The sequence below is a fragment of the Molossus molossus genome, unplaced genomic scaffold (assembly GCF_014108415.1).
Source record: "Molossus molossus isolate mMolMol1 unplaced genomic scaffold, mMolMol1.p scaffold_m16_p_8, whole genome shotgun sequence".
NCBI lineage: Eukaryota > Metazoa > Chordata > Mammalia > Chiroptera > Molossidae > Molossus > Molossus molossus.
In genome coordinates, this window is record NW_023425402.1 from 25,492,862 (window position 1) to 25,506,489 (window position 13,628).

Sequence of the window (13,628 nt, forward strand, 5' to 3'; positions counted from 1 at the left end):
TCTGCAAATAGGTCATTTACTTCTTTGGTTAAGTTTATTCCTAGGTATCTTAATTGTTTTGTCACGATGGTAAATGGGATTGTTTTATCAATTTCTCTTTTTGTGTGTTCATCATTGGTGTATAAGAATGCCATCGATTTCTTGACGTTAATTTTGTATCCTGCTACTTTGACAAATTCATATATTAAGTCTAGAAGATTTCTGATGTAGTGTTTAGAATTTTCTATGTATAATATTATGTCATCTGCAAATAATGATAGTTTCACTTCCTCCTTTCCCATTTGGATCCCTTTTATGTTTTCTTCATGTCTGATTGCTGTGGCTAAGACTTCCAGTACTATGTTAAATAAGAGTGGCAAAAGTGGACATCTCTGTCTTGTTCCTGTTCTTAATGGAAATGCTTTTAGTTTCTGCCCATTGAGTATGTTGTTGGCTGTAGGTCTTTCATAAATGGTCTTTATTATGTCGAGATATGATCCTTCTATTCCCACATTGCTGAGCATTTTTATCAGAAATGGGTGCTGGATTTTGTCAAATGCCTTTTCAGCATCTATTGATATGATCATATGGTTTCTATTCTTCATTTTGTTTATGTGGTGTATCACATTTATTGATTTGAAATATTGTACCAGCCTTGCATCCCTGGAATGATTACTTGGTCATGCTGAATAATTTTTTTGATATATTGCTGGAACCGATTTGCTAGTATTTTGTTCAGAATTTTGGCCTCTATGTACATCAGGGATATTGGCCTATAGATTTCTTTCTTTATAGTGTTTTTCTGGTTTTGGAAATAGAATTATGCTCATAAAATGAGTTTGTACTTCCTTCTTCTTGAATTTTCTGAAATAGTGTGAGGAGAATGGGTGTTAGTTCTTAAAACTCCCCGTGAAACCATCTGGGCCTGGGCCTTTTGTTTGCTGGGAGAGTCTTGATTACCTCTTCAATTTCCTTAGTTGTTATTGTTTTAGCTGTTCAAGTTTTCTATCTCTTCCTGGTCCAGTTTTGGGAGACTGTGTGTTTTTAGAAATTTGTCCATTTCCCTTAGATTGTCGAATTTGTTGCCATATAATTGTTCATAGTAGCTGTTAACAATCTTTGTTATTTCTGTGGTGTCAGTTGTTACTACTTCTCTTTCATTTCTGATTTGTGCATTTGGGTTCTCTCCCTTTGTTTCTTGGTGCTTCTAGCTAAGGGTCCATCAATCTTGTTTATCTTTTAAAAAAACCAGCTCTTAGTTTCATCAATCCTTTGAATTGTTTTTTTGGACTCTATGTTGTTTATTTCTTCTCTGATTTTTACTATTTCCTTTCTTCTACTTGCTCTGGGTTTTCTTTTTGTTTGCTTTCTAATTCTTTAAGTTGTGAGGTTAGACAGTCAATTACAACTTTTTCTTGTTTCTTGAGGTAGGCCTGTAGTGCTATGAACTTCCCTCTCAACTGCTTTTGCTGCATCCCACAGATTTTGTGTTGTTGTGTGTTCATTTTCATTGGTTTCCAGGAAGTTTTTAATTTCTTCCTTGATCTTCTTGGTAACCCATTCATTGTTTAATAACATGCTATTTAGCCTCCACGTGTTCAAATGCGTTTACATGTTTTTGTTGCAGTTGATTTCTAGTTTCATGCCTTTGTGATTTGAGAAGATGCTTGATATGATTTCAATCTTCTTGAACTTGTAGAGATTTAGTTTGTGTCCAATCATGTGGCCTATCTTTGAGAATGTCCCATGTGCACTTGAGAAGAATGTGAATTCTGTAGTTTTGGGGTGTAATTCTCTGTAGATATCTATTAAATCCATTTGGTCTAGTGCTTCATTTAGACTCTCTGTTTCCTTGCTAATTTTTTGTCTAGAGGATCTATCCAGTGGTGTAAACGGGGTGTTGAAGTCCTCTGCTATGATTGTATTGCTATTGATTTCTCCTTTGAAGTCCTCCAAAATATTTTTAATATATTTTGGTGCTTCTATATTGGGTGCATATATGTGTATCAAGGTTATATCTTCCTGTTGGATAGAGCCTTTCAATATTATGTAGTGGCCTTCTTTGTCTCTAGTTATAGTCTTCATTTTGAAATCTATTTTATCAGATATGAGTATTGCTACCCCAGCTTTTTTTGCTTTCCATTTGCTTGAAAAAATTCCACCACCACCCTCTTCACTATCAACCTATGTGAGTCTTTTGTTGTGAGGTGGGTCTCTTGTAAGCAACATATAGATGAGTCAGGCTTTCTTATCCATATACCCCTCAAATCCTTGCTTAGGGTTGTGAACTGATCTGCCTTAAATTTTGCGACTATCTCACCATAAGATGTGTTCATATTTTATAGTTTTCTTCCCCTACCTTATCCCTGATCTGTTCAAAGTCACGAGTGATTTTGGTTGGTCTGTCCTAATAGTCTATTTCCCACCTAAGTCGAAGTTTAAAGAAGCAGTATGTGATGATATTCTGCCCAATAAGACATGGGAAAAAGCTTGGGAAGGGGTAAGGAAATACTCCCACATTAAAAAATACACCGTCATAGATAGTAGTGCGATTGAAGGCCTGGGGTGGGGTGGGGGTTGGGGGGAGGGGGGCAAAGGGAGGCGTGATGGGGACATCTGTAATACTGTCAACTATTTTTAGAAAGGGAGCACTGTGTAGAATGTGAGGCCTGCTAGTGGTACTGTAGTCTTGCAACTTTGAGGATCAGGAGCCTGAGGAGACCTTGAGACAGGAAAAGCAGGAGAATGGGGAGACATTTTTTGCCTATAACATAATGGAACCACTGAGTTAAATGATTGTGGAAAAGCAATACTTCTGAAATATTTGAGATAACTTTTGTTTTCTTTAAGCCTTTTGAGTTAAGGTTTTGTATTCTGTGCAACTCAAAGCAGTCAGCTGATATTCTTGCCATGGCAGAATGTGTCCTTCTGTCAGAGCAGCTCAAAAGCAGAAAATACTGTTTCCCACCCTCCACCCCTTGCCAACCCCTTCCTCCCTATCTCTATAGCTCCAACACTATTCATATAACGTTCTGGTCTTTCCCACACATGCACAAAACTCACGTGTTTTAGTACACAAAGCAATTTGCAGATGATTATTGGTATACACAGCAATCCTTCACTTGCCTATTACTTCAGACTTCTGGCTGGTACCCAAGTCTTAGTATTTTATCTCTTCTTTAGAATTGTGATAGTCATGATATTTGTGGTTCACTTATTGAATGCTAAATAACCTATGACTTTTATATCTGGAGTTTATCTTTTTGAAGATACGGAATGCACATGAATAATCATAGGAGTGCAGCTAAAAGAGCATTTATCAAATGTTACAGTGATCAGAATAAACAACATAAAAGGACATTCAGAATTTTCTCAGAAATATTTCACCTGTGAAGTTCACATTTCTTTTTTTCAGTGACTTGGACTTCAAGACTTAGTCTATAACAGGTCATCAACACATACATGGGATAAAATGTACCACCGATTCTAGAAAGGATGTTTTCCTTGATTTAAGGGCAGATGTCATAAAAGATTATTTTGACATGCATGTTTGTAAAGGTCACAATTGCTTTGCTGTTTCTAAGCCTTTCTCCAAAGCTAACCCTTGTATGGGTTTATGTGTGGGTGGGTTACTTGGGTGGGTCCTGCAAAGATTCCAAGTTTTCCTGGTTGAAATATAGCTTTAGGGGGATTCTGCCTGTGGACTTTGGGCAGCTTTATGTGATTAGGTAATTTTCTTCTCCCCGAAGACCAGAAAAGGAACTTTCTTTAAGCTACCAGAGGGCTTTAGGTGGTTTGGGTGGAGAAAAGATAACAAATATTCAACACAAACTTTCTTTTGGTGAGTGTGATTAGGAAGCATCAAAGTATTCCCAGAAATGATCAATTGACAGACCAATGTGTGTGCTTTGTAAGTGTGCTAGGCTGTACCTTGGGTTTCTGATGACTTGCTCTGCTTTTTAAAGAGTCTGTGCTTTTTATTTCAAAAACAGCCAAGTTTTGCCCTTAGCTGCTTCTATAAGCAGTTTTCATCAACAGATGTTTTTCCAAATATCTCAAAGGTGAAATCATCACAGTTCCGTAAGAGAGGAAAAGGCCATCTCAGAAGATGAGGTGTATATTTCTGCTATGCACAAGCAGGGGAGGTGTCCTCTGACTGCCCCAGTGCACAGGGCTGTGTGCTTTGTGAAGGGAGAAGCACAGGGGATATGTGACAGGTAGAACTGCAAAGAGCTGAAATTTTGTTTGCTCCTGTCACTGCTTCCACCCCGAAACACTAACCTGAATGCAAAGAGTTGCTCAGTCCTCTGCATTACAAGCTCCTGCTCTACCAGCTATGGCAACCGGGATGAGTTGGCCTTCTCCATGGAAATATGGTTTGATTTTGTCAATCACCAATATGTTTCCCTCATGATTATTTTCTTAGTGTATATCTTTAAAGTTAACTTAGTTGTCATCAGTGCTTCTCTTATTTTATTGAATTCCTTTTCATTTCAATGCTTTAATGAATATTTAATAGAAAGTCCACAATGCTCACATTCAAATTTCAAGTTATATTCAAATTTATTCAAAGATAAGATCACCCAATATTATTGGAGAAGTCTACATAAATAATAGAACTGATGTTTTAGACCCACATGTAATAATACTGTCTCCATATTATTTGCATAGGTTACAGAAATGTTTTTCTTAACATAATCGTCCTGTTCCTCTTCTCAACTTAATATATTATTTTTTTGTTATTTCTGGCAATTCTTTCTGGTACGAAAGATAACATTTTAGCCATTTCAACTTGAAAAATAACCATAAAAAAAAAGTAAGAAAGAGAGATGTGATTTAATCAAAGTACTCTGAATTAATGGAAAACAGTTTATTTCATGAATTAAAAAATGGGCTTAATACACATTCTTAGATCACAATGACATCTCCTCAGGCAATTTGGAAGTGATCTGAAAATTACGAACGTGGATTATGGTACATGGATCAATCTATTCTCATCACTGCAATTTAGACAGCCAGATGAATACTGTGTCTTCTGTTTCTCAACAGTTGAGTAACACCATGCTGGTTTTTACTATAACCGATGAAAGAAAAAGTATGGTGAACTGAAGCCTGTAACAAACATGGGAGGTCGTAATATGCTTCCAGGATATGGCGTCTTGCCATTGACCACAGCCTCTTGGAACAAGATAAAGTCATTGAAATAGTTAACAGATGTTAGCCATACTTGAAATGTAGAAGTTCTATTGCTAACAATTATGTAGGGTCGGCTGGAGATCTGGCGCTTGGTTCATAATTTAACTGACTTGGCAAATGGGAAGTTGAGATCCAGAGGCATAACGCATGATAACGAGGCCACACACTTTGCATACTATGCAAGGCCCGTAAACTACTGACAGTGTGTGCACTGTGCTAAGCCAGCTTGATTAAGTATTTCACACAGTATTTGATACTTAACAAAATCTGAAGTTAATTTTCACAAATACTACATTAAGAAGTTATTTCTGTAAGAACCCAAAAGTAGACTTTTCTCCATGTTCAAAGGCACGTCTACAAACTTGATTATTTAGCTTCAGCTTGCAATTTACCTGATGACTGCTCTTACTTTATGTTGAATTCCAAATGTGCCAGTTATACTCTTTCGAAAAGTCTCTCTTTTCTTCTCCCACTCTTGTCTATTCCTTCACATTTCAGAACAAGTTGACAGTAATGATTTTTAGATGAATATCTGTAGCTGAAATTGGTCTTCTCAGCCTCAAGTCACAAATGCATTCATGTCAAGCACTGAAGGAGGCTTGCGCTACTTTAGAGTTTGTGGTTTTATTGACAGCTTTGCAAATAAAGTCACCAGCTTCCATCACTTTGTAAAGATTCACCCCCTGTTAATCAGAGGGGAAGAGGGTTTTGGGAGGAAGAAGACAAAACAGATATCTTTTAATTTTATTAATAGTTACTTAGTCATTTAACATTACTAAAAAAATATTGCTCATTACTGCTTTGGGGCAAGCTTTGTTTCCATGAACCATGAAAGTCAACATTTTAGATTCCTCTTCTTTATTAAAACCTATTTTGAAATTGACCATTGTATAAAACCACAGGCTGGCCATACCTGAATAGATCAGTGTAATTCAGGTTGGTATCTGAATTCTAGAAAGGACAATAATGAAAGTAGAAACAATCCATAAAATATCAGTAAAAGGCCATTAAAATAATAATGGTTTGGAGGAGTTTATACAGAAGGACTTAGAAAAAAAAGACCCCTTTACTATACAAAGAAAGAAGCTTGATAAAACTGTAAGAAATACAGGAAAGTTGAATGTATAATTTTTCAAACCATATTCAGAAACATCATTAATGGTATGCTATTGAAGGAGGTAGCTGTAGGTCAAATGGAATGAACAGTATTCAGTAAATATCTGAACTTGTCTGAGAGGTTGTATTGTCTGAAAAGTTGGGTAAATCCATGTATGGCAGACAATAGAGTATGAAGGCCAGGTTCAAGGCATGTTCCTCATCTCTAGGATTTGGTATAACAAAAGTTCACCATGGAGGTCTCCACCCAGTACCTTTTACTGTCACTGGGGGAGGCAAAGGATTAGGTAGATTAACCAGAGATTTGTACTCGTGTAGCATTTCATAAACTCCTATGTCCTCCTTCAACATGGACTAGAAACAACGTGAACTTAAAATTGAACAGATTCAACTCCCTTGCTATTTGGGGGTAGTTTCTAATTTATGTGAGTCTGTACTTTTCTTAAAATAGACAAGAATAAACAATCAGGGGCTTTTTATAACTATGATCATAAAGAGATCATCATTCTAATATGCTCAATTAAAAGCTAGCCAAGAGCCCTGGCCAGTTTGGCTCAGCAGTTAGAGTATCGGCCTGCGGTCCAGAGAGACCCAGGTTTGGTTCCCGCTAAGGGCACGTACCTCAGTTGCAGTTTGTCCCTGGCCCTATTTGGGTCATGTGGGTGGCAGCCACTTGATGTGTCCCTTTCATGTCGATGTTTCTCTCTCTCTCCCTCCCTCCTACTCTATCTGAACAAAATATTGAAAAATGCCTTCAGGTAATGATTGAAAAAAAAAAAGCTAGCCAAGAAAAGCTAGCCATTACTTCTCTCCCTCTCAATCTCTATTCTTTGAAATGTTTTTTAATTGATTGTAGAGAGAGAGGGAGAGTTACAGAACATGACTTGACACATATTAAGCATCAGCTGAGTTTAGTAAAATCATGAACTCTCCAAGATCTATTGCTCTTTCATTTTTGTCATGACTATACATTTCTAATAGAAATGATTAAGTTATTTTGTAAATGAAATAACATTTATTGCTAATCACAGAAAATAGCCAATAGCATTTGGTGTTTGTAAGCAATAGCTTTTGGTGTTTAGTAGTGCTTCATGATATCAATGGATGTTATTCAGCATCTCTATGTAATAGGCAGGGAGTATGAATAAGCTGTAACAATTGCTCTTTGGCTACAGGGGGAGCTAGAAACAGAAATAAGATCCTTCTATAATCTTACTATAGCGGGGTTCAGAGGTAGCGGCAAAGAGGGTAACATGGAGGCACAAAGGAGAGGAACCCAACTGGACAGGCCAGTGGATGGGCAAGGAGCTGCTAGAAGAAGAGTTTTTGAGTATGGTGGTGCCTCACCCTCAGGTGATATCAAGTATGGGGAGTAAGGCCATTCCAAGTGGTTGTGAAGCCATGAGAGGTGAGGAATGGAATGGTGCAGAAACGGAGACTGCAGGCAAGTTTGGTATTGCAGGAGCATCCATGTGCACATAAAGACGGAGAACAAAATGTCCATTTTGTAATCCAGATGGCGCTTTTACATCTCGAAAACATTATGAACTTCTAATCATCTGTGAACTGTTTTTCTTGCCTTTTATATTTTTCCCTAAAAGAATATATATCTGCTTTATAGACTAAATAAGTCATGTTCACAAGCATGTGGCATGTGGCAAAACAAGCTGCTGATCTGGGTGAATGTTGTTGTAGAGCATGTGACTTTTCAGGTACCACTTGTAAAGAGACTATGCTTGTCGCCCGGTGTCTCCGTGCTAAGTATTACTCAGCTCTGCTCCTCCACTGACCATTGTAAATGTGCCCTGGGCTTTTTTCCAGGAGCCCCAGTTGTCAGTGGGATCTCCATTTCCTCCAAGGAAAACATCTATTAAAAAAAAGAAAACAACCCAAAGCTGGGAAAACAATAACCATAACGGCAAAGACACAGGCTCTAATTCACAAAGCGTGTAAAACCAAATCAGATAAAACATTAAAAAAAAAAAGTACTTGAAGGTCATGGAACACTATAAAAATGTGAAATGGTAGCATTATTGGTGATTGAACCCTAGCAATAAGTTACTTTATAAAGCTCCCCAAAGATTTGTATTGTGTTTTCCCACTGTGCATTTTAGCAAACAGTAGAAGTACAGTAAAACTTTGACCTAAAAATTGCTTCCCAATCTGAGATGCATTCTAATTTGGACCTGCAAGGAATGCATGAATATTAAAATATGTAAACTAACTTACTGTATTGAGCCCCAGGCCATTAAGCATATATATCAAATCCTCGGTGGCTACATTTCCAGAAGCACCTTTTGCGTAAGGGCAGCCACCTAATCCCGAGACTGCAGAGTCCACCACGTTGATCCCCATCTGAAAAACAAACCAAAACACCAGGACTTGTATATTTCTGGCATCTAAATTGTTGCATTTCTATTTAACCTGTTCCAAAGAGCAAATAAGGAGAATCTGAACCTATTATCCAAACATTCACTTACCTACCTGCTGCTATAACAGTCCTTGGGGTATTGATTTCTTTTCTGAACAATCTCATTTTTTTAGGCTAACAAACTCTGCTGAGGATCTCGGGAACTAGAATACTCGGAGATCCACTTTAGGATGGTGTTTTCATTGGTAACAGCACATTTTTAGTTATTTTTTTGTTAGGGGCTGAAGCTTGAGGTAAGATAAATTTACACCTAGGTTGTATATATTCATCAACCCCAAATTTCAAGTTTTATCCTAAAAACACTCTATAAACAACATGAAATATTTCTAACATACCAACTCAAAATCAAAATGCCTTAGAACACTGGTGTTAGTAGGGTAGCGTTACCATATTTGAATTGAGCCCAAATCTTTGTGGGCTCAATTCACCCGGTCTTTACTGAACCATTATTATAATTATTTTTTTTAGAGAAAGAGTGGAAAGGAGGGGGGGGCAGAGAGAGATGGTAGAGAGAGACACATCGATTGGTTGCCTCTCACACAGCCCTGGTCAAGGTGGGGGAAACCTACAACCGAGCCATGTGCCCTTGACTGGAATTAAACCCGAGACCCTTTTATCCAAGGGCTGATGCTCTAACCACTGAACCAAACCGGCCAGGGCCTGAGCCATTAATTTACACACAAAACCCTGCTGCTTTGGGAGAAGCAAAGAAATATTTAAAAGGCAAGACATCTACTGATAATAGCACCAGCTCACATTTATTAGGTCCTTACTAAGTGCTGGTTATTATTCTTCACACCTTACAAGTATTAACTCATAATCCACAAAAATCCAGGAGGCAGACGTTCTTCTATAGCCCCAAATCACAGATGAAGAAACTCAAGTACAGAGGGATCACAGTTCGTCCAAGGTCACCTCTCTCTCCAGAGAATTCACATTCTGTAGTGATCTGTGGCCTCTGAAAACAGTCGAGTTGGTACATGTTATGTCTGGGGACATCAGAGGTAGAGGGGGGGATCTGTGTGCTGGAATACATGAGCACAACAGAGTCTGAAAAGAGCCCTGGAGATGAGATTTGAATAACAGGAGAAGAGAGGCAGACATATCATTCTTCTGCGAAAGATGATAACTAGGTAATGGAAAGCTACCAGGAGGCCATATCTGATTCACTCCTGGGCATTAAATAAAAAGGAACATGACCTCATATAAAATGAGAAGCACCTGAAAGCAAGAGCATGCAGCCAACCTGCTAGGTCAGCAGTTCTCAATCACAGTCAGAATCCCCATGCCCAGAATGCTAGATCCCCAGAGTTTCTGATTCAGGAGGTCTTGGCTGAAACACGAGAGTTTGAATTTTTAACAAGATCCCAGATGCTGCTCTCATTGCTGCTCTGAGGATCACTCTTTCCTTTTTTCCCCTTTATTAATAACCCTTTTATTTTAGAATGGTTTGAGACTGTCAGAAAACTTGTTAAGATAGCACAGATCATCCCCATATATTCTGTACCCAGTTTCCCCATTGTTAACGTCATCATCATTACAGTATAGTTGTCACAAGTAATGAACAAATACCAGTATGTTGTTATTAACTAAGGTCCATACATTATTCAGACTTTCTTAGTCCTTCCTCTGTTCCAGGAACTCATTCAGGACATCACATTGAATTTAGTATTCTTGTCTCCTTAGGCTCCTCTGGACTTTGGTAGTTTTGCAGACTTGCTTCCTCTTTGTTGACTTGGACGTACTTGTCAGGTGTTTTGTACTATGTCCTTCAGTATTGGTTTGTTTGATTTATGTTTTATTTTTGGCTTATGATTAGACTGGAATTCTGGAGTTTTGTGAGGAAGATGACAGAGGTGAATCTTAATTCCTCACATCCAGGTTACTGTGCTGTTATGATTTATAAAATAAAATATATATATATATATATATATATATACACACACACACACACACATACATATATATACACACACATATATATATTTGGTCATTCAGATGACCAAAGAATATTTCTCATATTTAATCTTCTATGGATCCTAGATCAGAGTGAGCCTAAAACCTTTGGAGTTCCCTAAGTGGTGAGAGTTACAATGGAGTCTTCTGTCATGTTAATGAGGTGACATTAGGATCTCACCTATGGATGGGGGCTGGTGGTTGTCAGTGGAGTTACTATATGATTAGAGGGTTGGAACTTTCAGCTCCACCCTTGTAGGTAGAAAGGAGCCTGGCGGTTGACTTAACTGCCTACGGGTCCATGAGTGTGGAGAGCTTCTGGACTGGTGAACGTGTGCGGGAGAGGAATATAACTGCAGAGAGCATGAAGCGTTGTGTCCTTACCCATACCCTGTGTTATGCATCTCTTCCATCTGGCTGTTTCTGAAGTATATCCTTTTATAATAAACTGGGGATCTCATACATAAAATATTTCTCTGAATTCTGTCATTGTAGCAAATTAATTGAACCCAAGGAACAGGTTGTGAGAACCTCTGATTTATAGACAGTCTGTCAAAAGTACAGGAAACAACCTGGACTCGTGACAGGCATCTGAAGTTCCAGGAAAGAGTTGTGGGGACATCTAATCTGTATCTGGTTGGTTACAAATAACCTGGGCTTGCAACCGACATCAAAAGGTAGGGAATGCAGGTTTGTAGGACTGAACACTTAAACTGTGGAATCTGATTCTACCTGTGGGTAGACAGCATCAGAACTAAGTTGAATGGTAGGACACAAGCTGGTATCTATGGAATTGTTGGCTTGGGTGGGGAAACCACTCCACAGCCCCCCATTAGAATTGAGTTCAGAAACCCAAATAGAAGACTGTCGAAATAGTTCATGACTGATGACATTAGCTTTTATTACCTGGCCAGGTCCCTGCACTGTGAAGCCCCATCCCCTACTTCCTATACTGTACTCTTAGAATAAAAGTCACTATGTGCAGCTCACGCTTAAGGAGTGGACAATATCGACATAAATTATGTGGAATTCTCCTGTATGGGAGAATTGTCTGCTCCCTCATGTTATGTTTTCAAACATTTGTTTATACTGTAGGGACTTATAGGTATTTATGTTTCACTTTAGGTTATAATCCAATATTACTTTATATATTGTGCTGCTCAAGTTGTTTGAGATTTGACTACTGGGGATTCTTTCTGTTGGCTCCTGTGTTCCTTTGATAAGGCAAGGGGACCGTGTTTCTTAAAACACTCTTCTAGACTCTCCCTTGTGAGACTTAAGAGAAGTTTACTAAGGCTCACCAGAACAGAACCATAGTCCAAAAGCCCCAGAAGGCTTTGGGATGTAAAACAAGTTTACAAATATAAATCTGTTTGCATCTGCACCTTTATTTCTCATGACTACACTCCTCAACATGGGAAGATCTCAATAGCTCTCCTTCCATAACCACAGCTTCTCTCGAATAATGATCTGGCAAGGTCAGCCATACTCAGGTGTTAACAAGTGACAAGCTACAGTGCTAGTCCACTTAGAACAATCTATCTAATTTGCTGTGAATCAAAATAATAGGTGTAAGAACATATGCGCTAGGAGTGAAACTTAGGGCATTGTCTGATAGTTGGGAAAGACATGTTAGGATGCTGGCTCAACTCAGAGTCTGCTGTGACATCACGCGGCAGAGGAATTCTTGACTTACAGGCTAAAGTCTAATAATTCAGTAGAATTTAATCTATCACTCACAAAGACAGATGTTTTGGTGGTTCTCCCTTCTGGCTACCCATTACAATCACCCTGGAACCTTTCAAAGTGAACACCCAAACTTTTCCCCAAACCAGTGAAATCACAATTTTTGTCTGGGAATGAGGTCAGATATTGCTATTTCTTTAAAGCTTCCCCTGGTGCTTTTTTGTAACTAGGTATGGGAACCCCTGAGGCAGAGGTTCCCATCCATCTGTCCTTTTTCAGTCCTGTGGTCTGAGTCAGCTTTAATTTTCGAGAAGCTCAGTACCATGGGGCAGTGAAGAGTTAAGCATGGCCGGTTTGCTTTTCAAGGAAATCAGTTTTTAGTTTTTATTAATTTGTTTTTGTTACAGATGTTTCTCCTTTTCCCCCACTGACACCCTCCTAGATTTTGAAAGAAGACCCAACAAGTAAGAGGTAGCAAAAGTCAGCAGTAACAGCATGATAGGTGACAGGTGTCTTCAGCTTACATTGAATCCACATGTCATGGTCCTTTTCCCATTACTGAGGATGGAGGCTCTGTAACCACAGGGCACAGAAGGGACACTTGTTACCTTGTCAAAAGAACACAATCTTAATTGGCCTTTGGGGAGACAATGAAAAAACAAAAGTCACTCTTACTTTGTACCTAAAGGCCCTATTGAGTATAACTAATGTTCCCTATTGGGCTAGCATGAAAGGATTATTCATGATAAAAGCCACCTGAGTTGAAAGAGAGGAACAATAAATAATAAATGTCAGAGTACAGCAAACTTAAATAACAAGTGAAGGAAGGAAAACATTCAATGTCTGTCTTAAATCAAAGACAGAGAGCAAACTAAGACACTATGATATTTTACACTTTCAGTTTGAAAAGATTATTAGCAATGAAATAGTATAGAGCCGCAGAATATGAAGAAAAAAAAAAAACTGAAACTTCAGCAATATGGACAAATCTCACAAACAAAAGGTTGAATGAAAGAAGTCAGGAGCGAACAAAGACATACATTATGATTCCATTTAGATAAGTTAAAATGGGTAACTATTAATGCTGCTGGAAGTGAGGATAACAGTTAACTTTTGGCATGTAAATAAAAAATGGGCACAAGGATTGCTCCTCAGGGTGCTGGCAACATTGCATTTTTGAACTGGGTTGGTTAAACCAGTATCAGTTTGAGAAAATTCTCATGAGTTTGAGCTTATAAATTGGCCAATTTTCTGTGTGTACATT

The 13,628-nt window shown here is 38.3% G+C and overlaps 1 protein-coding gene across 1 annotated transcript in view; it reads right to left on the reverse strand.

Moving 5' to 3' along the window:
- Nucleotides 1–4,834: 4,834 nt before the first annotated feature.
- The window catches only part of HMGCLL1 (3-hydroxymethyl-3-methylglutaryl-CoA lyase like 1), a 166,636-nt gene continuing 157,842 nt past the window's right edge, over nt 4,835–13,628 (reverse strand). Inside the window, exons 8-9 of the mRNA XM_036248424.1 lie at nt 8,521–8,646; nt 4,835–5,858 (exon numbers count right to left, since the gene is read on the reverse strand). Of these exons, the coding sequence (XP_036104317.1) occupies nt 5,757–5,858; nt 8,521–8,646 (228 nt within the window). The 3' untranslated portion in view covers nt 4,835–5,756. The remainder of the gene's footprint in view (nt 5,859–8,520; nt 8,647–13,628) is intronic.